The sequence below is a fragment of the Miniopterus schreibersii genome (genome assembly GCF_964146895.1).
Source record: "Miniopterus schreibersii genome assembly, chromosome: 5".
NCBI lineage: Eukaryota > Metazoa > Chordata > Mammalia > Chiroptera > Miniopteridae > Miniopterus > Miniopterus schreibersii.
Genome location: NC_138106.1, coordinates 55,875,094 through 55,898,263, shown reverse-complemented (window position 1 = coordinate 55,898,263; position 23,170 = coordinate 55,875,094). Strand labels below are relative to the sequence as shown.

The window sequence follows — 23,170 nt, the reverse complement described above, 5'->3', positions numbered from 1 at the left end:
TGCTTTGTGATAGAGGGAGTGTTATGTCATTGAAATAAAAATATAGAAAATAATTACCCATCATATTTTTTATAGAAAGATCTATAAGACAATGAAAGGTAATTTTTGATGCTGTGATTCTAAAATACTATAAATTTATATAACATAAAATGTACATTTTGGTTTCTTGATTTTTATGAATGTGTACTATTTGTTTTGTCACCATGAATGATTTGCATGGTTATTTTTTGTTGTTGTCGTCATTGACTTACATCTTTTATTTCAGGCATCTATAATAATAAACATTACTTTGGAGTTAATTTGTAATTTTATTAATATGAAATGTTTCTTGTGCTCTCTATTAAAAAAGGCTATGATGAATATTTCTATACTTCCACATACTAAATGAATTCCTAATATAATTTGAATATTTATAATATGTTATAAAACTTAATTTGTCAAAGGAATCTAAAATTTAAAATATAGACATCAGCCCGGCCGGCCGTGGCTCAGCGGTTGAGCATTGACCTAAGCTCCAGGAGATCACAGTTCGATTCCCGGTCGGGGCACCTGCCCGGGTTGCAGGCTCGATCCCCAGTCGGGGGCGTGCAGGAGGCAGCCGATCAATGACTCTCTCATCATTGATGTTTCCATCTCTCTGTCTCTCCCTCTCTCTTCCTCTCTTTGAAATCAAGAAAGATACGTTTAAAAAATAAAATATAGACATCAGCCCAACAGAAGTGGAAGCCATAAAACTAGTCAACTTATTTTAGTTTACATTTTATAAAATGGTCAGAAGAATTTGAAATTGCATGATTTAATAGTTCTTTACCTTCAAAATTCGTAGTATTCGAATAATTCGAACAGTTTTAAAAAATACCACCAATCGAATAAAATTAAAAGAATTAACAATGGTATTTGACTCAACAATTATTACATCTATGATGCCAATTAATGTAATTCCTAATTCAAATAGGTTCCAGGTATGCAAAAAATATTCCTTCCTCATTGCTGCTATCTGTTGATTTAAAAAGAAATTATATTATTCGTTTGTGCTTTTACTATACCATTTTTCCACAATAACTGAAACATCACTAGTTAGGGTTTTCTCTGATCTACCTTAAGACTCGGCTTCTCTGAAATACTACTACATGATCATATTTTAAATTAACAATTTGAAATTAAATGGTTAATATATCGAAGTCCATTCCAAAGGAGTAAATATTCAAAAGAAGTACTATTTTATGATAGTTTATGAATTCATTCCTTCTTTATTTCAAAAAACTCTTATTGAAAACCTACTGTATCTAAGAGAGTGGGAGATGTCAAAAATATTGTGGATTTCAGCCTGGGAAATTGGGTTTTCTGTGGGGTTTTAAAGAGAGAATAGGTTTGTAGAAAATATATCTATTTTGAATATGCTCTTTGCGATGTCTACACAGTATTTGGCTGGAGAGATCCAGCCAGCTATGGCCTGTGTCACCTGAGGCTCTAGATACCAGCTGAGCTGGAGACACGAAGGGAGGAGTCACGAGGCTGGGAATGGCAGTTGATGCCAGGGAAGTGGAGAGAGAGCATGGCCTCTGAGGCCCTTTACAGTAATTCACGGCTGTGACTCCTGTCTCAGTTTCTCTATCCCCCGCACAAATTTAACATCTTTCCAGGATGCGCCTTGACCAAGCTACCAAAGCTCCAGCCTTTGGGCATGAAGCTCCTCGGCCCCGCAGGGCCCCTCGCTCTCACCTGCTACGCTGCGGGCACACGGCACCTGTTCCCTGCTTTGGCTCTCACTCACTATTCAAGGCTCAGCAGCCGCATCTCTAGCCTTGACCCTGTTCTGTGCGAGAAACTCCTGCTGCTTCTGGCCTCCACGGCACCCGCGCAGTCCTGTATTATAATACTTAAGATACTGACTTGTAATTTTGATTAATGTTTTCTTTTTCAGCAGCCTTATACCCCTACTCACCATGATTCAAAGAAAGTACAGGAGGCAGACAGATTCACGTTCCAGAGAAAGCGTATGCTTTATTGTAAATTAAGAAATTGCTCTGCTGTTTATAAACAGATTCCTATGGGTTTCGTGGTAGAGTCATTTCCTTCGAGCCTGCTCACACTTGGCCAGGCTGAGGAAATTCAGTGTCTGAGCCTATAAAGAGGGAGACCAGCTCCTTGTCGTATGAAGTCCCACCCACATCGCCATTTAGCCTCCACGGGTGCCTCATTTCCTTCTTATTGAAACAGGTATAAACCGAATCATTCTCTTAGGAACTTGAAAAAAATGGTATAAAGAATAAGACTTTATCCAAATACCAAGTATTCAGAAATGTGAAGGGGTTCCCTTGAGGTCACTAGAATACAGCCACAGGCGAGGAAGAGCCTGGTGTGGAAGGTAGGTAGGTGTGTGGGCTTCAAAGCAAAAGGGGTTTGTCGAATGTAAGTTTGTCAAAGAATGTTTGGAAGTTCAGGCCATGACGCCCGCTGGCTCTCAGATGAAGAGAAGTGATTACCCTTCCTCTGAGAAAGATTCAAAAGGCTCATTCCTCTAATAGGTTGAAGAGTGTTTGGGAAAACGTTGAAAATACAGGAAGGAAATTTTAAGGGAGCATCGTTTATTAAAAAGAACAGCAACTTGGAGGGTTTGGATCCCATTTATTATTCATTAGCTATGTGACTTCAGGCCAGTTGCACAACTTATCAGACACTCAGGTCACTCATTTGTAAAATTCAAGGCATGGTATATATACATGGTGTCCCCCCAAAAATGTATACGCACTTTAACAGCCGAGAGCTCAATCGATGTTTCTTTCTTTTCAGATCTCACCCACTGGAATTAATAATTATTCAAAGTGTGTATACATTTTTGGGGAGATATATATATCTTAAAGATACACACACACACACACACACACTCTCTTTAAAGGTTAATTTAAGGATTTGAAATGTTATAATCAAAATGACTAGTACTTTATAAGTGGATCATTTATTTTTATTGTTATTAACATAATGGATATTTAAAAAGGCACAGTACAAAGGAGCAGAACTGAACTAAATAGAAAAGAGGGTAAAGGAAATTCTAAGTGAAGGGAAGTCTGAAAACTCAACAGTGAGGATGAATCTTGAGTTAAGTAGACGGGAGACAAGAACAGGGCCGCACCGCTGGGAGTATCCTCTCAGCCGTGACGTATAACCTCGTCTCCACAGTCCGGTGCTCCTGTCCTAGGGGGGCCTGACTGAATGCAGCTGTGGCTATGCGTGGCTATGACAGAGCTTAAACGTGGCAGAGTACAAAAAATAATAGAGCTAGAGGGATCTTCACTGATTATTTAGACGAACCCATTTTATAGAAGAAAAAAATTGAAGTTGGGAAAAGTTCAGTGACCTTGTGAACAGTTTGCCAGAGAAAACCAAAACCAGAGCCAAATTTACTGAATTATAGCTCTGCACTCTTTCCACTATAGTACATGTTACAGGATAAAATATTACATATTTTAGGGAACTCTTTACTCTCACCCTCACCCTATAACGAATCTTAACATCAATTGCTTTATTTTTTTAAATATATGAAATATCCTATGGTCACGCCAACTAACTTGGAATTTATTACATACAATGTGATGGGTTGTGAATCTCTCCACCCCACCCCCCAACATTAGCACTCTGCAGTAGCATTTTAATTTTCCACTAAAAACTTGAGACTCATTAGGTTTGTCCAAATATCATACATAATTCTTCTATTTAAATCTTCTGGCTAAAACATTTTATTTTAAAATTTCTTGATACGTATGACACAATATTGTTATCAATTTGTGGGTGTATATTTCCATTATTTAAGCACTACCTTTATGTTGGATTTAAAAATTAAATTATGATATCATTTTTAGTATAAATGAGTATCTATCAATCTACTTAGCCATTTATTTATCTATTTAGTATGAAAAATAAAAAAACCAACATCCATGTGCCTACTACTCTGGTAAGTTTAAGAATTTAATACACTCCTTCAGAAAACTGTAGCTAGTGTTGAAAAATGAAGTTAGGAAGTCTCCCTCTTGAATAGAGCGCACACACACACACACACACACACACACACTTTAGATTTACCTTAAATAGGCACTCCAGGAAGTAAAAGGAAAGAAAAAAGAAGTTAGAATGTCTTAATTCAGTCTCATAGATGTCATCTAATGTGGGCACCCAAGTAATTACAAGAGGGAATATATTCATTAGTATCACAAGGAATCCAACAAACTCGAATTCATCAGTAAATACTATTTTATGGAAGGAACGAAGAAAGCAGTATCTGAAAAAAAGGGGAGGGGAGAGAGTTTTACCTGATAAAAGAATTACATTGAATTATTTTCATTCTATGTCCAGCTCTGTTCTAATCAGCAGGCGCTGCAGAGCCTGGTTTAGTTCTGGAGGGAGCCGTCAGCAGCTAACGCTTTTGGGCATCCAGCCTCAGATTCTCCCCTTTGGGAAACGACCAAGGCTGGTTTTGCCTCTGTCTTCCTCACCTTCCTCACCTCGCACTCATTTTGACTGTATTTTTTAAAAAATTCCTTGTCTGATGATATGTTTATTGATTTTACAGAGAGGGGAAGGAAGACACAGAGAAACCCTGATGTGAGAGAGAACCATCGATCAGTGTCCTCGTACGTGCCCAACCGGGGATTGAACCCCTAACCTAGGTATGTGCCCTGCCTGGAAGAGAACTGCATTTTTTTTTGGTGTACAGGACAATGCTCCAACCAACTGAGCCACCCTGCCAGGCTTCACTGTACTTTGAACAGAAATACTTTTGTTTATAAGATATGGACAATTTATACTGGAAATATTAAAAACACACACACACGCACAGAAAATCCCTTCCACTTTCTAATAATTCCACTTCTCTGAGATAACTACTATTAACAGTTTGAATATTGTTCCAATTCTTTGCTTATATAATCACTATAAACACAAAAGGAATTATATCACACATATCGTCCTGTAATCAGCTCCCCCCCTCCCCCCTTAACAATGTATTATGAGCATCTTTCCTTGTCAAAGCATAAAATCGAGAAAAATTCAGGATGTGTATGGTGGAAGAGTTTGGGTCTACATTTTATAAAAAATTTAAAGTAATGTATATGCTTTGGAAAATATTTTCCATACCAAGTATGCTAGAGGATGAAACTATGAATGACTTTACTTCACATATTTTTAATTTTATGTTTAATTATTCAAATAGTATAATAATGTATTTTTATGGTTAAAATGCAAATGAAATGATTAATTAATTACTGATCAAAGATTGATTAAAGTACTGGATCACTTCCTTATTCTCAGAGGCCAATCTGTTACACAGGACCTGAAACTTCTAAAATTTGGTGTCCTATTTAAGAAAAGAACATAAAACATGAACACATATATGAGCCTGTCCTTAAACTGGTGGGGCCCTCCAAGCCTCCAGGCAGTAAGGCTGCTTTTCTTGTCTTCTTCCAGCAACAAAGTCATATCTGGCACGGTGTTGCACTTGAGGTTACCTTTTGCCTAAATTTATAGTGAACTGTAATCTGACTTGTTTATGCCACATAGGTAACTTGAAAAAGATACGATGTGGCTAATTTACAACTCCTTTAAATCTTTAATGTTGATGTTAATGTCCTGATCCTGGAATGCTAATTGCTTATTACTATTTTGGCTAGGGGCTCCACTTGGCCACCTGGCCCTTCCTCCCATAATGAGTCCTGTTCTGTAGGTCAGTTAGACAATTTGAGTGTTTGGCTAGATACTAAGTTTGTTCATCCCAATTATACACTTAGAGATTCAGGGAAATAAACACATAGTGGGCCTGCTGGACTTCTATGAGACAGACTGAGTCAGAAACTTTATATATCGTCTAGCCTAAAAGCTCCCAGTTTAACTTGAGGACTATGATGGTATTTCAAACTTTTGGTACCAGTATTGTTTTAAATGCCATATCCCCCTAGTAACTCTGGTAAAGTGACTAAAGGTCCATTTAAAAAAAGATTGAAAGAATATTTCTCCTGTATATTTGTGGTATTGTTGCCATCCTTTCTCAAGGGCTCTGGACCTGAGAACTGACTTAGATCTAGAGGAAAGGTGAGAGATCATGATTTTCCTTTGCAGTACATGAGCTCATCCCTTTGCCCACCAGCTATCTGTAGAAGTGAAGTAATACTGAGTTAACTGTTTGTCTATATTGCCCTTTGACATACATTATTTGTTAGCCATTCCCTGATTTGCTGTTCACAAAATAAAGTATGCCTACCCTTTCTCTGACATTTAAGTGCTGCCTGCCATTTGTCTTCTGCCATACCAAAATCCTTTTGATACAAGAAAGACCAATTCTATTGCAGCATCAACTATTGTCAACCACGTCCTGCAGAAGACATCTATCATCGAGTTTATCACTGTTGCCTTGGTGAAGGGAAATGTCCTTCAGGTCTTCCCAGAGAAGGTCACGTGGTTAGTTCTTCATTCTCATATAATTAATCTAGTTAAATATTTCAATTTTTATCATCAGCACCTCATTTATTGTAGGTTGTTGGCCTGGTTAAGCTTCAAAAACCGTCCCAGGTATGTAATAGTATCAACTCCAAGTGTCCTTGACAGAATGTTGAACCTCGCTCCACTCATCATGGATAAGACCATCAGGCCGATAAATTCGTCATGATCTAGCCTTATGCTGCAACCTTCTTAAAGCCCATTCCCTTATGTATTCTACTAGCGTTCTCTGATATTAGTCAGGTCTTGTAATTCCTTCCGTTGATAAGTTGTAGTATCCTGAAATAAGCACTATATTTTACCCTCTAGCTGTGTTGAGGTCTGACCTTGGAAGCAATGAAAGGTGTTAGAGACTAACCTTGATACAAAGACAAGCTTCATCTGGTGATGTCTTCGCAGCATCTGAAGGCGCTGGGAGGTTATTATCTTCTAGCAGCGTAGAGGCAGCTGCCTCTTCCAGGCCAGAGTGTTCATGAGAACGGGGGGGTTAAGATCCTCAGGTTTGTCCACCCAAGTGTTACCAATTCCCATCTCAGGGTCCTGATACTTTTCTATCGGAGGCATGACATTGATACAGGAGCCCTGCCAATGCTTTGCATTTATTCTTATTTGCTCAACTCTAGCTGTATTTCCCCAAATTAGATATATCATATTGATTTTTTTTATTCTATTATGACTAATTTAAGTTGAATTTTTAATTTTAAGAATTATAGATATTTTTCCATTTTTCTATTCAGTTTCTTTTGGTGATTGACTTGTTCATGTTTCTGAGTCCATCACTTATTAATTTCAACATTTCAGTAATACTTATGGTCCATATTGAATAATTCTAATAACTGAAGTTTTAGGGATATAAATCTGCTGATTTTCTGCTGATTCTCTTTTGTGGTTATTTGTTTCCTTGTGTGTTTGTTGATCTTTGATAGTGATGGCTTTATCCATTGGCTAGAGAACTTAATTTTGAATGGAATGTTATTCAGCACTTACTAATAAGTATTAACATTTGTTAAGTGCTTACCTAGTGCTAGTCCCTGGACTAAGGGCTTCTACACATACATACTATGTAATCTTTACAACAATCCCATCAAGCAGAGGAGAATCCAACTAGCATATTTTAGCATCTATTATATGTCAGTTACTTTGCCATATGCTTTACATAAATCAGTCAGCTAGCCTCAAGAATATAGCACAGATATTATTATACTCATTTTTCAAATGAGGAACTGAGACCTGAAAGACTCATTCAGCTAATAAGTGATGGAGATGGGATTCTAAATCAAGCATATAACTCCAGAATCTGTATTACCCACTGAGATAAATGGCATTTTGGAGATAGTATAAAGGATACACTGACTATCAATGTATGTTTTTCAAATTTCCCTTTCTTTAAGTTATAGCAACAGAAATAATTACTCAGAAAGTTGTAGCTTAATTTAGTATTAAAGGCTTTAAAACAAATATAGCACAGAAATATCCTTTTGTTATTTATTGAGTATGGTGGATTAGACACTCAATCTTCAATACTCTTATTGAACTGGACAAAAGAAACAAAAGCCATCCAAATTGTCAAGGAAGAAGCAAAATTATCTCTATTCATAGATGACATGATCTTATATACAGAAAATCCTAGAGAATTCCCCAAACCAAGAGCTAATGAGTGAATTCAGCAAAGCTTCAGGATACAAGATCAATATATAAAAATCAGTTGTAGTTCTATACACAAGGAATAAATAGTCCAAATGTAAAATTAAGAAAAAATTAATTTATGATAGCATCAAAAAGGAAAAATACTTAGGATTAAATTTAACTGGAAAAAAAATGGAAAAAAAAATTTAACTGAAAACTTTTGCAGTGAAAATGGTAAGACACTCCTGAAAGAAATTAAAGAAGATCTTAGAAGTGAAAAGTCATCCCATACTCACAAATTTGAAAGCTTAGTGTTGTTAAGATGACAATACTACCCAAAGCTACTAGATTCCATGAAATTCCTATGAATATCTCAATATTCATATTTTTCCAGAAATAGACAAGCTAATTAAAAAATCTGTATGCAGCCCTAGTCTGTGTGGCTCAGTTGGTGGGAGTGTTGTCCCACACGCCAAAAGGTTGCGGGTTCGATTCCCAGTCAGGGCACATACCCAGGTTGTGGGGCGGTCAGGGTGCATATGGGAGGCAACCATTTGATGTTTCTCTCTTTCTCTCTCTCCTTTCCTTCTCTAAAAATCAATGAAAATGCCCTCAGGTGAGGATTTAAAATATTTGTAGACAATTGCAAGCAACCCCAAATAGCTGCACCAATCTTAAAAAAGAGAAGTGAAGTTGATGCACTCATACTTTCTGATTTCAAAATTATCTACAAGTTGTGAAAAAAACAATTTGGTGACTTCTCGAGAAATTAAACAAAGTTATCACATGATCCAGCAATTTCACTTACCTCGATGGGACTCCTTTTTCCTTTTTAGTATTATACACCCAGTTGAGCAATACTTTTCTAACAAAGGTAAGGACTGTTTTGCCTTCAGAATAAGTCTTTATTGTGTCAGGACTCATATATCTGAAAAATAAATAAATAAATAATAAATAAATAAATCTTTAAACATGCTTTTTAAATTTTGGAATAAGTTTAATGCAGTATTGTTAGAAAGCAAAAAGACTATTTTGTCCAGTGATGACTGGAAATGAGACATTTTCATGGACATAGGTTCAAGTCACAAAGTTGTAGATACAGTAGACATACAATTATGAAGTTATATTGTGGAGCTCACTTATAAAAAACTGGAGATACGTGGTTTAATACAGTAGAGAGGTAAAAGTTCAGGGATAGGAACATGCTATAGTTCAAATATTTGGGATTCAACTACATATGGGTTTTTATGTTGTATCCCCCATTATCTGGTGAGGTAATGAACAAATTACCTCACTAACCTGTTTGCTCTGTAAAATGGAGGTAAAAATACCTATGCCAGCCTGGGATAATTAAATGAGAAAGTGTGTAGGAAACATCCAACCCATCTTACATATCCTCTCACCTCCTTTCTTTCACCTTCTGGGCAAGTAGTCAGGGAATTTATGGGGCAAATACAAGTGGTGGGTTAAGAGATAAAATGGTTTCTTAGAGAAGCCAGTGTAGTAAAACCCCAAAAGACATTTCGGTGGCTCTTGTCTCAAGCTGTCTGTAGGTTTCTTCGAACTTTTCTACTGAGACAGCTTAGATCTGTGGGCTATGATTTGGTCTTGCTTAGGCAATTCCTTTGGTTTTATGAAGAACTTACCTGTTGCTGGCCAGATACTTCCTCAGAAGGACAGAGTTCTGTCCTTGGGCCTGAGGTCCTCCCTTAAAAAGTGGCTTAATGGAACGTCATTGGTGACTTAAGTTCAAAGGTAGGCCTTGTCCTTCCTATTGATTATAATGTTCCCACTCTGAAATTTGGGCAATTTCCCTGCAAATTGATGTAACAATTTGCTGTAACAGGGAAACTGATATAACTGAAAATAGAATGGTTCAGTTCTGTGATTCAATATAATAATGTGGGAATTACATGAAAAATCACTAATGTGTTTACGACTTGATTCATTCCTAAGTTTTGAAATATTTATTGGACACCTGTTATGGTTGCTCAGTAGTGGGGATAAACCATAAGCAAATACTGGTTTCTCCCCTCAAGGATTTAACAGAGTAGTGGAGTAAAACATGCAAAAAACAATTGCAGTAAAGTGTAGTAAATGCTGCTGTGGAGATAATATGTAAGAGGACATGCTGGACCCACAAAGGGGAGCACATTTAATAGAGTCATAGGGAATCAGGAAACCTTCCTGAAGGAATTAATATCTAAGATATGATCATTTCACAAGTTCTTATGAATCCTAAAATTCTGTAATATCAGTAAGTGTGTGATATGTTACAGTCCAAATGACTAAGTAATTCAGGCTCCTGCATTCCTATTTTATATCAATATGTTTACTGTTTAGACCTGTATTAAAAAGAGTATGATTTTTTTGAACTGGATAGTAAGATGGCTTAGCTTTGAATCCAAGCTCTGTAATTTATTAGTCAAATGACCTTGGATACATTATTTAATCTCTCTGTGCTTCACTTTCCTCATCTGCAAAATGAAGGTAATAATGATAGCACTTATCTGATAGGATTTTTAGACATAAAATTGGTAATATATGTTAAATGTTTAAGACTATATCTGACACAGGACTAAATAAATAAAAGCTCTCAGTACTCCTTTTTAAACCTGACACTCTTTCTCTCCTTAGATTTTTTTTTTTCTTGCCACAGGATATCCCAACACATGGGGCTGCTGATAGGAACCATCAGTAAATGGCAAAATCAACTCCAAGGCAGCCCAGCAAAGGAGCAAGTACTCAGTACAAGTGTAATTAATAGAACGTTCTCTGGGGGTTGGAACACCATTTCACTAGTCTTGATATTCCCTACAGTGCCTGGCATATAGTTTTGTGCATATTAATATTCAATATTTATCACTTACATGTATGAATAAACATGTAATATATTCCGAAATTTGCCTTCGTTGTCCACTGTGAGTGTTTTCAACTCTTTACTCCCCTTCTCTCACTGTTGACCTCCCCCTTGTGTCCATTTATTCACAGGCATGTGCTGCTGCTGCCTTCTTGGAGAATTTAAGCAGGAAAAGTCAAGGCAGTGGGCTGAACTGCTCTACTGTTTTTCTGTTTGTTTGCTTGTTTTGTCTTGTTTTTACATTAATCTTTCCTGGACAATGAAGTGATAATGCTTTCAGCATGTCATTAATTCATTCTTCAAAGTACACATCATGTTGTTTTAAATTGATCCCATTTGCCCAGCCCTCTTCTCAAACTACCCTAATACAAACTCAGGTCTCCTAAGCATTTGAAAGGCTTGGAGCAAGAGGGCAAATGGAGAGCCTTCTACTATATATGAAATATTTAAATATTATTAACCAAGAAACCAAAATTTTAAATAAGATATTTTATCTCCCTGTCTTGACAAATATAATGTCATAATTATTTGCATGGCTAGGCTTGAAATTAAAACTCATAGACTCTCTGAAAATCTGTTCTTGAACTCTAACGAGAACATGCTCCAGTGTCTGGCTGCTTCTCGCCCCACACACGGCTTTCTCTCTCACTGTACCCCAAGCCGGGACATGTGAGCGGACACCAGCCTGACACGCCTCTTAGGTTTGTACACTAAAGACCCAGTTTTCTTGTAAGATGATGGTCCACAGGACAAGGTCCCAGAAGGTCCCACATATGAACTTAGGATCACTTGAGCAGGGAATGTTGGGATCCTTAGTATCAGGAGTGTAGACCAGAACAAGAAGCTATGTCGGGCATTGTAGCCTTCATCCTTCCAGGGGGATAATCTGAGGATAACCCTTAAAACCCTGACTTTGAGGAGCTCACTGCTTAGCCTGGAGACTTACTTCTGAAGAACTCATTGCAAGTGCATGCTGAGTATTCAGAGAGGAGGTGTTGTAGCAAGATGTGCCCTTAGGGATCAAGGAAGTCTTTGACCTAGTGAGGTATTTGAGTGGTCCAAAACCAAACAAACAAACAAACAAAACCCCAACAAACGAAAAAAGCAATTTACTACAACTTAGGGTTGGGGGAGCAAAAGGAGAAAAGGCAGGGCATCTCAGTCAGAGAAGCAGCTTCTGAGCGAGGACAGCAAGCCAGGGAAACTGAGTGTAGGAGATCTGGCCTGATCGTGGGGTATAGAGCGGACAGTGGCTTGCACACAGAATACTGGGTGATCCCAAATTACCCGACAAAAGCAACACAACGAACTTGCACGATTTCCTACATGCCGTGGTTTAGGAGGGTGGAAATTTTCTCTTGAAGAGGTACTTACTCTCCCTTCTCACCGAAGCTTCCTGCTGCACCTACCAGCATCTGGACGGCACTCTGGGACAGAGTCTCATTTCTGTATTGTCTCTGATAGCTTGCCTAAAAGAAACGTTAAGTCAAATCCTTATACAGTGTGAATAACAATGGCAATTTATTTATTCCCTTTAATGGAAAAACAATCTGTGGGAAAGAAGTCAAAATCCCCAAATAATCTAGTATCTTTATAAAAAGAATCTGTCTACAGAGTCCAGACCATAAGATCAGTGTAGAAGATAGGTCTGGTTCTGTAGGGAACTAGGATCCTGCTACATATTAATTACATTTTCCAAAATCTGTGGAGTTCTGTGGCCAAATAAGTATGGGAACATTCTGCAAGCTGTATTCCCATCTTAAAAGTTTGTAATGGATATTAGAATATTAAAAGCTCTGAGGAATTCTACAGTGAAGGATCCTGATTTACATTTTTAAGTCCATTTTCCCAAATATTTTCACAACAGAAGTCTGTTTTCTCCAGTCTATTATTAGCATTAAATGAACTGCTACTGTTTTGCAGATCATGGTCATTCATTTATTTATCCCATGTATTGAGAGCCCCTTCTGCTTCAGGTTCATGCTCGGGAAACCACTGTCTGACACTGCCTACGGCCACAGTGTGCTGAACACTGTTGAAAATCACTGTGTAGACCAACTTCCAAAAGTGGAATGTATGCTATAACTAAAGATTCCTGGGTTCCATTGAAGACATTCTACTTGCACAATCATTTATGGATATTAAAACATGGTTTTGATCCTAGTGGATACTAGGAACAGATATAATTGAATTTGAAGATGAGAGAATTCAATAGCATAGCATTTTTCTCCCCAAACTTAATTAAAATACTTATAAAATAATGTGACATTTAAATATGTTCCTTATTCTCTAAGATAAGCACTGTAGCTTATGGGAAAATAAGGAAGCTGAAAATGATAATGGAACTCATGAAAGCAACACAAATGATAAAGCAATTAGTTACTAGAAAAATGTTCATTCTTAAATCATCATTCACACCAAAATGTAAGAAGAATTTAGAGAATGGTTGATTCCTAAAAAAATCATTTATTGAACTCTCTACTATACTATTGAATTAACTGATCTCTATATGTTTTATATAAACTTATTTAATTCTTGCAACAAGTTTGTGAGGAAGGTATTCTAATCTGTATTTTATGGATGAGAAAGCTGAGGCTCAGGGAGTTAAGCAGTTTTGCCAAGATCACATTAGCAACTCCGTGTCTTCTGCTTCTCCTATGCCATGTGTTGTCATGCTGTGTTTCTAACGAACAATAGTAGAGAAGATATTGCCCCAGTTAACAAGGGCTGTCTGAGATTTAAATAGACATTCCCAAAGCTTTGAACACTTTAATAGACTGATAAATATTATGGTTAAGAGCAGTGAACATTAGACTTGAGACTGCAAGAACCAAATCAACAAACTGAGGTAAACATGAAAATACGTCTAGAAGGAAGGACCAAAAAGACATGAGGTGAGATGAAAATCTAGAGTAGAGAGACCCAACCTACTTTGGAAATACCAGGTCTCCTGATTAAGAACCACACATAGAAAAAAAATTAACAAAGATATAATACCAGAAAGCAAACATTTTAAGACAAGGAATCAAGAAGGTACATGCAGTGTATATTGCAAAAACACAGGATATTACAGGTGGAAAGAATCTAAGAGGTTGTTCAGTTAGCCTAAGTTTACTCTTTTACAGACAGGGAAGATAAAGACTGAAAAGAGTAGGTCCTGAGTCACACATCATATTAACAATGAAAGCAAGACTCAAAATGGAGTCTCCTGCATGGTTTTAAGGGTTCTTGAATAGTATACTTTTCTGAAATAAATTAAAAATCTGGAAGTGACTCAAAGACATGATCTCATCAAATCTGCTGGTGAAACACAGCACCATAAGGGCATAAGTTCATCCTTCATGGCACTGCCTCAGTTGCTTAAAGAGATTATTTAGGTCTTTGGAAAAGCTGCCTTTGAGACTCAACTTGTCTGTCAGGATTGCTGCTGGAGAGAGAACAGTCATATCCGATAGACCTTTTATTTCCCAAGTTAGACTGAGCAAGTAGAATGTTTAGAATCCTATATGGCTGGAATAGCTGAGAAACACACGACAGTTCCGTATGCAACGGGGAAGGCCCAAAAGGAACATTGCAAGAGGATGAGTCATGGCAACTGGTCGATATGATATTCTGCCCTGGATAAAAAATGGTAACTAGGCTATTAGCAGTTTCCCACAGAGTCCTTTATTCTGCCGTGTTACAGAATTTATCTAATTTTTACCTAAGATCTTATATAAAAACATTCTACACTATGCTTTGCAGTTATTAGTGAACTTGGTGGCATCCTTTTATGAGAACTGGCTTGGACCCAGAGATAGGTAGTGTCTTGGAACTGGCTGCATAACACATCTGAAGGTTGATTTCAGCTGTGTTTCCTGCCATCAGGACCTGTGAAATTCCCACTTCCTCATAATAAAACACTTTTTACTTAAGCTAATTTAAGTGGATTTTTTCCTCTCTCTTACTTTTGCAGTCAAGCAGATTTCTAAGGCAACGCCAAACTTCCCTTTGCCTTTGTAAACGATCTATTAAGCTATACAAGTGAGCATAGTCAAAATATCTTCCACAAGGGAGAAAGTTTTCAGTACAATGTTAGGTCAAAAATAATTTTAAAAGTGTATGATAAAGTACTAACTATTTGTGCTGACAGAAGACGCCTGTTGGCCAGTTCCATAGCTTCAATGTTAAGGGTCTCATCTATTTCCTTGTTACAGTTTGGACAGATCACCTTTTGATGTTCTGTTGTTTCTCCTTGGCTCAGCTAAGTAAAAATAAATAAATAATAAATAAATTAATTAATTAAATAAAAAATTATACATGAATATTAACATATTGTTTAGCATAAGCCTCTAGCAATTCATGTGCCAGTTTGGTTTGAAAAATTATAGAAAGTTTGCCAGATACAGAAAAATGTTCAGGTGAGTTTCCTCATTACTTGCACAGTTACCTAGAACATAAAATGATTGCCAGTTGCAGGGGGGAAGGAGTTGTAGCATATCTTTATCTTTACTTGGCCTTGTTAACAGTTTGTAAAAGCTACCACATACATAATCACACTTTAAACCAGTGGTTCTGAAAGTATGTTTCCCCAGTAGCAACAGCATCACCTGGGAATTGTTAGAAATGAACATTCTCAGATTCCTCCACACACCTACTGAATCAGAAACTCTGGAGAATGGGGCATCACTGCTCCTTCTTTTGAATTTACAGCATATATTTTGTATGTACTCAAAGAGGTTGTCACTTCTTCTTTGCCCTACAGTGGTCACAAAATTCCTTAAGATCCCCTCCTTACTATTGTGGTAAATAGTTACCAATACAATGTTTCTGTCAATTATAGGTATTAAAAATTGTGAATTAATATTTATACCATTTATACTTATTTAAGGACAATAATACCTACTTTGAAGGGATAAATAAAAGATATTACTTGCTTACTGCATATGGGTTTTGAAATACAATTGCTTTCTCAACCATGTTCCAATCTGCATTAGCAAGATCTTTGTCAAATTTGAGTGCGGAGGCTGTAGATTTGGTTGTCTCTTGAAAATGTTGAAATGTATAATAAAGTGACTTATATTTTGTTGATGTGATGTCATGCAGACCTTAGATACAAAGGGCACATTTTATCAATAGTAGAAACATCACCATTTTTATCTAAATTATAAAGCTTCCTTTTGTTCTTACTTCATGTACTAAGTAACTTTTTTAATAAAGACTCAACATAAATTGTTTAATAATAGGAACACTATCAATTTCAAAATTTTCTACTTTCATACTCCTCATAATAGCTAATATTTACTGAGTGCTTCCCATATGCTGAGAAGCGCATCTCAGACTTTGCACGTATTAAGTTTGGTGATCATCTTGATCACCTTTTGAGCTGAGCCCCTTTTCCCAGTTTGATAGATGAGGAGACAGAGGATTAAACGCGTAGACCAAGTAAAGCAAATTGCCTTTCTCCAAGTCGGCAGGCCTCATCCAGTTTGTTGGAGGCCTGAATAGAACAAAAGGCTGAGCAAAATAAAATACACTCTCTCAGACGGATGGTCTTCAAGATGGGTCATCGATCCTCTCCTGCCTCCAGATTTGGACTGGAATTTACACCATTGTCTTTCCTGGCTCCCAGGCCTTTGAATTGCATACCCATCTTCTATGCCTATACATGCTGTACACATATAGGTACATATATATATAAGGTATGCACATATACAGAGTACATGTACATATATGTCCTACCTATATTTAAGATCACATATATGATATGTATGATATATATTTATTCCCATATATATCTCCAAATCTCATTAAGATTTGAAGGAAGGACTCTTACTATCAGACACAAATTCCCTTTTTTTGAGCCATAGAATCTTGTTTGGAAAGCAATAATGTTTCATGAGCAAATGTTCACTGCTCTCAGTGCAAGTAAACAGATGCTCCACAGTAAGAATTTTAGGTTTATTTAGCTACTAAGTAGAACTTCTAATACTCTTTGAAAAACCTTACTTTTTTAATCTGTTTTTCCCATTTTACTATGGGAAGGCCCACAGAATTAAAAAAAAAAAGAGAGAGAGAGAAAGGAAAAAGATATTGTTGCAAATATGAGGGAGGGAAATTGGGTAATATACTATTATCCAGAAAGATGAAATTTCAGGTCGATAAAATATGCCATTAGAGTGAAAGCTCCGTGTGTAATAAAAAGGGTAATGGAGCAGCTAAGAATATAATGGATTAAAAGCATCAAGGCAATGTGTTCCTAGTTCTTAACTGCCGTCACCTAGTCGTGTGTGGCATTGGGCAAGGACTTTGAACTCTCTAAATCTCATTTTCTCAATTGTTAAAAAAGTAGGGGATTAAAATAGACACATTACGTTATGCAAACATCCTCCTGAAACTGCCTTTCCTGCTTCTCTCCTTATCACTCACCTCCCCAAATTAGTTATCTACAGAACTAGGGTGGTCTTTTTAAGGCCTTAGTCATATACTAATTACACATATAGCTTCTTCAGTAATCTACCACCTGTTGTGTTTTATAATTTATTTATATGTGGTTTGTTTACTTTGATGCACACATAACCCTGATATTACCTTATTTGACTTTTTTACTGACTACTTATCTCCAATGTAAGCTCTATCAACTCAGAAATCTGATTGGTTTTCGTAAGGTATCACTGTCAGTTAAAATGGTGCCTGGCATATAGGAGGCTCTTAATAAAATTTGTCAAATAATTGAATAAACTTACTGTATTATGTTACTTAAACTGGACTAATGTAAATAAGTTTTTTTGTTTTTTTAAATAAACAAGCTTATTGGCCTAAGCCTTTCATATGACTTTACATAGAGATCCAATTTCCTCTTCAATTAGACATTGTCAATTTGCTTATATAGCTTCTTTCTTCATTTTTACCAATTCTTTAGCATATTTAAAATACTTCTCTCTTCACTCAGAATAGTAATTGGTAGGCTTACCTAGTTTACTAACTACCATCGGCAAAACAATTCTATTGACAACCAGGGTAATTAGGCATACTGACACTGCATGAAATAATACCTAGAATTGAAAAAAACACAAATTACTGATGACAATTTCATATAATATCTTTTATATTTACTAATGTAAATTAAGCTAGGCTGTACTAGGCAGTGATATGTTTGCTCCACCTCCTACTTTGTCTCTCTGTCATCCCTTCATTATCATCAAGGAAGAGCAATTAATGTTTTTGGTGCCATTTGTTTTCTGTCTCTTATATTCCAAGTTGGTCTCCACAGACGAGTGGAGCAACACTTTTCAATCTGAGACTATACATTTCTGTTGATTTATGGAATTCTGACTTCCAGAATTTTTGTTAAACCCCTAGCCAGTTCTCTGTTCTTTGGTCACAGATAGAAGGGACAGAGCATGAAACCACGCCAGTGACCCTTCCCAATCAATCCCTACCCCATGAGAGGCGACTACTGTTCTAATTTCTGTCTATAGATAAAAACTGCCAATTTAAAAACCTTCATATAAATCGAATATTAGGTTTCTTATTATAGTTTCAATTTGTATTTTCCCGGAGTAATGTAATGTTGTTGAGCATTTTAAATGTGCTTCGTAATACACATATTTGTCTTTAATCTTCTTACCAGGCTCTTCTATAGAGTGAAACGTTTTTATTTTTATAAAGAATAATTTATTTTGTGGATTGTGCTCTTGGTGTTAAATCTAAGAACTCTGCCCAATGCTACATTTCACAGATTTTATTCCAAGATTTAAAAAAAAATTAGCAGTTTTACATTTTATATTTAATTCCATAATCCATTTTGAATTAATTTTTGGGAAAGATGTGAGACTTAGGTCAATGCTAATTTTTTTGCCTATGAATGTCAAATTCTTCAGCATCATTTGTTAATAAGACTATTCATTTTTTACTAATAGCTTTTGTACCTTTATCAAAAATCAGTTGAGAATATTTGTTTGAATGTATTTCTAGGTTCTTTATTCTGTTCCATGTGTTTTTCTCTCTGCCAATGTTGCATATATGGTTTTATATGCAATTTTATATGCAATTAGGTTTTTATCCAAAATGTGTCCAAAAATATTGGTTTAACATTCAAAAAACCATATGCATGTATATCTGCCAATATAGTCTCCATTACTATAAATGTAATAATGTCTTAAAATTAGGTATACTGACTCCTTCCACTTTATTCTTCTTTTCCAAAATTGTTTTTGTTATTTTAATTCTCTTGCCTTTTATTTTCTTGAACAATTATACATGAGATTGTATCTTTAATTTGTTTCCTTGAATCAATTGCTAGTATATAGAAATGCATTTGATTTTTTTATACTTATATTCTGAGACCTTGATTAACTCATTCATTAGTTCTTCTGGTTTTTTTAAATCCTTGGGATTTTCTATATAGATAATCATCCCATCTGCAAATAGAGATAGTTTAAATTTCTTTTCAATATTCAATGCATATTTTCTTTGCTTGTCTTATGGTGCAGGCTACAACTTCCATCATGATATTCAATAAGAGCAGTGAGAGTAGACATTCTTTCACTGTTCTCAATATTAGGAAGAAAGCAGTCTTTTATTATTAATTATAATAATATCTATAGATTTTTTGTAGATGTTCTTTATGGACAGTAGGAAGTTCCATTTTATTTCTATTTTTTGAGAGATTTTATTATAAATGGATATTGAATTTTGTTAGATGCTTTTTCTACATCAATGATACTATTCTGTAAATGCCAACTACATCCTATTGGTTGATGGTGTTTGTTCATTTCCTCCATATCCTTGCTGGTTGTTGCTCTATAATTTTCTGTTTTATAATTTGTTGAAAAAAATTACAGGGAGGAGTGTTAAAGTCTCCAGATAAAATTTGCCTATTTCTCCTTTTAGTTCTTAGTTTTTGCTTCACACAATTTCCTAGTCTTGTTTGGAACATATTCATTTAAGATTGCTTATTTTTGTCCTTCTGCAGTTCAATCCACTGTTAAGCACATAAAGGAAATTCTTCATTTCAGGTATTATATTTTTCAATTATGGAATTTCTCTTTGGTTCTTTTGATTTCTTTTTTTTTCCACAGAAGTATTCCATGTCTTCATTTCTTATGTCCATCTTTTTTTTCTCTCTTTAACTTTTTGAATGTATGCTTAATAGTGCTGCTGGTTGCAACATCTGTGACATCTCTGGGTCTGTTTCAATTGAATAATTTTCTCTCAAATTATAAGTCACATTCTCCTGCTTCTTCGCATGTATAGCAACATTTGATTTTAAGTTGGACATTATGGAGTCTACATTCTTGAGAGTCTTGATTGCTGTCTTCCCTTAAAGAGTGTTGAGTTTTATTGTGTCAGTCAGTTAAGGTACTGGCAGATCACATTATCCTGCTGAGGCATGGTTTTCGTCTTTCTTAGACTGAGTGTAGAGTAAACTTTACTGTAGGGTGTAATTCTCATTTCTGAGGCATAGTCTTTCTGGGGTCATGACAACACGTGTGGTGTTCATGACGTTTATACTGTACCTAGTCGGAACTCTAGCATCTGTCAGTTCTGTGTGGCCTCCAGAATGTCCAAAGCTCCCTAGTGGGTCTTTTCTGCCAGTCCTTTTCTAATTCTCTGCTTGCACGGGTTAGTTTTGGACTAATGACCCAAGGGAATCCCCGTGCAGATTTCTGGAGCTCTTTCTCTTTATACTTCTTCCCTCCTTGACCTTCTGCCCCACAAATTCAAGCTGCTTCAGCAGCCCTAACTCTATTTTTTACGCTCAGTGAGACTACTGTTCTCTGTTTGGCCTCCACATCTTTGGACCAACATTTGGAAGAAAGCCAGAGTGAATGTGAACTCACCTAATGTGTTTATCTTTCTTTCAAGGATCTAACCATGCAATGTCCTTGTCCAATAACTAAAATCAGTTGCTTTATATATTTTAACCAATTCTATAGTTATTAACTGTGGGAAGTAAGTCTGATATCCACTATTCATCATGGCCAGGGCTGGAATTCCACAGACATTTGTATTTTTTTAAAAGTTCCTGAAGCATTCTAAAGTGCTTTCAAGGTTGAGGGCCACTGAGTTAGTTAAGTATAGTTTAATAGTAGTAAGAGCTAACATTTACAGAGCAAGCCTATCAAACAATATATCAGGCTTATTTAATCCTCACAATTCTATGAACTAAACACCAATATGGTCCAATTATACAGATGGGAAACTGAGGCACTGTAGCTTACCCAAGATCATATAACTAGTGAGTAGCAGAGACAGGATTAAGTTAATATTTTTAACTTTTTACTGTAGTGCCTCTTCACAAGTATTAATAAGTTAGCTGTAGGGTTCAGCCAAATTAAAGTAAGGAAGGAGTGTTACTTTCTTCTCAACCAGTTACTACTAGTGAGGACATTTCATGAAATGATTTTATTTACTAAGGTTTTATTTTAAAGAAGGTCAACATGGCATCGTCGTCATCATCATCATCAAAGCTCATATTTATTGTACATTTACTATACGTCAAACAATATATTATGCATTTAATGTGTATTTTCAGTTTCTCATCATAACCGTTTGAGACAGTGGTGTGCTAGAGCTGACTCTTACCAGTTCATGAGAGCTGATCATTAAATTTTCAGGAAGTTTATGAGCTGATTGATATGCTGTTGGTGAGAATGATCACACCACAGAAACTGGCAATTTCTACACATTAGAGCCCTCCTCCCCTGAGAATGTCACTTGCTGAACAATCACTAGCAAACCATTGGTATTATTATTAAGTCTATTTTAGAATGAAGAAACTAACATATGGGATGGGAGTGAGGGTTAAATAACTGGCTGATGGCCACACAGCAAATAGCAGCCAATTAAAAATGCCAGAACATAGATTTGTGTGCAGTGTACACCATTATACTGGTCAGAATATATGGTAATGACGCTAACCTTTTTTTAAATTTATATTTATTGTTGAAAATATTACAGATATCCCCCTTCCCCCCTCCACGCTACTGACCTAATCTTGATTACTCAGGCAGGTTGAGATATGTTAAAAAGAAAGGCCATATAATATTAGATAATTTTGGTTTTAAAAGCAGTGTTTGAATATTTAGTTTTTTAATGTTTGGACTATTATTTAATTAGACACAAAATAATTTCCTTGCCTTTATTCCCTTTAAACTTGGAATTTATGTCAAAAACCACAGTGGAAGTAATAGATGCATTGTGATGTCTGAATAAAAAATTTCTTATAGAGATCTTACCTTGAGATGAGGTAGAAGGAGAGTCATGCCCATTTTGTTCTGTTGGGGAAAGTTTGGGGGTTCTATCTGGGACATAACTTCACTTGACAATGCAATGTTTTGGTTCCACCCAAGGGGGTTTTGCTCAGTGGTTAGAGCATCGGCCTGCAGACTGAAGGGTCTCAGGTTCGATTCCAGTCAAGGTGCCTACCTCAGCTGCGGGCTCGATGACTGGCCCTGGTCCGGCCTGTGCAGGAGGTAACCAATCGATGTGTCTCACATCGATGTTTCTCTCTCTCTCTCCTTTCCACTCTGAAAAGCAATGGAAAAAAATGTCCTCCGGTGAAGATGAAAAAAAAATGTTTTGGTTCCTAGCATCACTAAATGTAGACTCATAAAGTTGCAGAAGGCAATAGAGCCAATCATAAATAGGTTTCTTTCTTGAGTGGGTATTAGAAGTAATAAAAAACATTTACTGAGTGCATGCTCTTTACCAGATACTATTTTAAATGATTTTTAAGTTTTAATTCCTTCAATCTTCATAATAAACTATCTTTAGGAGTGTGAGGAAGGGATTTAAGGATCCCTAAGCTAGAGTAGGGAAGAGGAAAGTTGCCAGTTGTTCTTGCTCTGTCCCATCTTGCCGTCATAGTTAAATCACTCCCACAGGCCAAGTGGGGTTGAGCTACCCCACTACAAACGCATATTTTAGTACGCAGCAACAGTTTTGATTAAGTAAACAAATAAAAAATACATTTCTTTACTTGCGATTTTTCCCTCTCAGTTCCAACAGAAAGGTCAGAGTAGGCGAGCAGAAGGGCCATGCTTACATTAGGCACCCCTCTCATTTCACTCGAGACCATTATGAATGCCCAGCGCCAGCTGAACCCATCACCAAGTCGAGACAAAAGAGGGCTCAATAATAGAAAGACCAGAAGTCTAAAAGACAAAACAAATTTTGAAAAGTTATTCTCATCATAGAAACTTCTTTCCATTC

At 36.3% G+C, this 23,170-nt stretch overlaps 1 protein-coding gene across 1 annotated transcript in view; it reads right to left on the bottom strand.

Annotated features, from left to right (window-relative positions):
- The window catches only part of SLC9C1 (solute carrier family 9 member C1), a gene marked incomplete at its 3' end in the record, with an annotated part of 66,215 nt that overhangs the window by 20,543 nt on the left and 22,502 nt on the right, over nt 1-23,170 (bottom strand). The window contains exons 8-15 of the mRNA XM_081137988.1: nt 22,938-23,112; nt 17,925-18,006; nt 15,893-16,059; nt 15,090-15,215; nt 12,347-12,441; nt 8,921-9,040; nt 4,081-4,276; nt 812-997 (exon numbers count right to left, since the gene is read on the bottom strand). Coding sequence (XP_080994114.1) covers nt 812-997; nt 4,081-4,276; nt 8,921-9,040; nt 12,347-12,441; nt 15,090-15,215; nt 15,893-16,059; nt 17,925-18,006; nt 22,938-23,112 — 1,147 coding nt within the window. The remainder of the gene's footprint in view (nt 1-811; nt 998-4,080; nt 4,277-8,920; nt 9,041-12,346; nt 12,442-15,089; nt 15,216-15,892; nt 16,060-17,924; nt 18,007-22,937; nt 23,113-23,170) is intronic.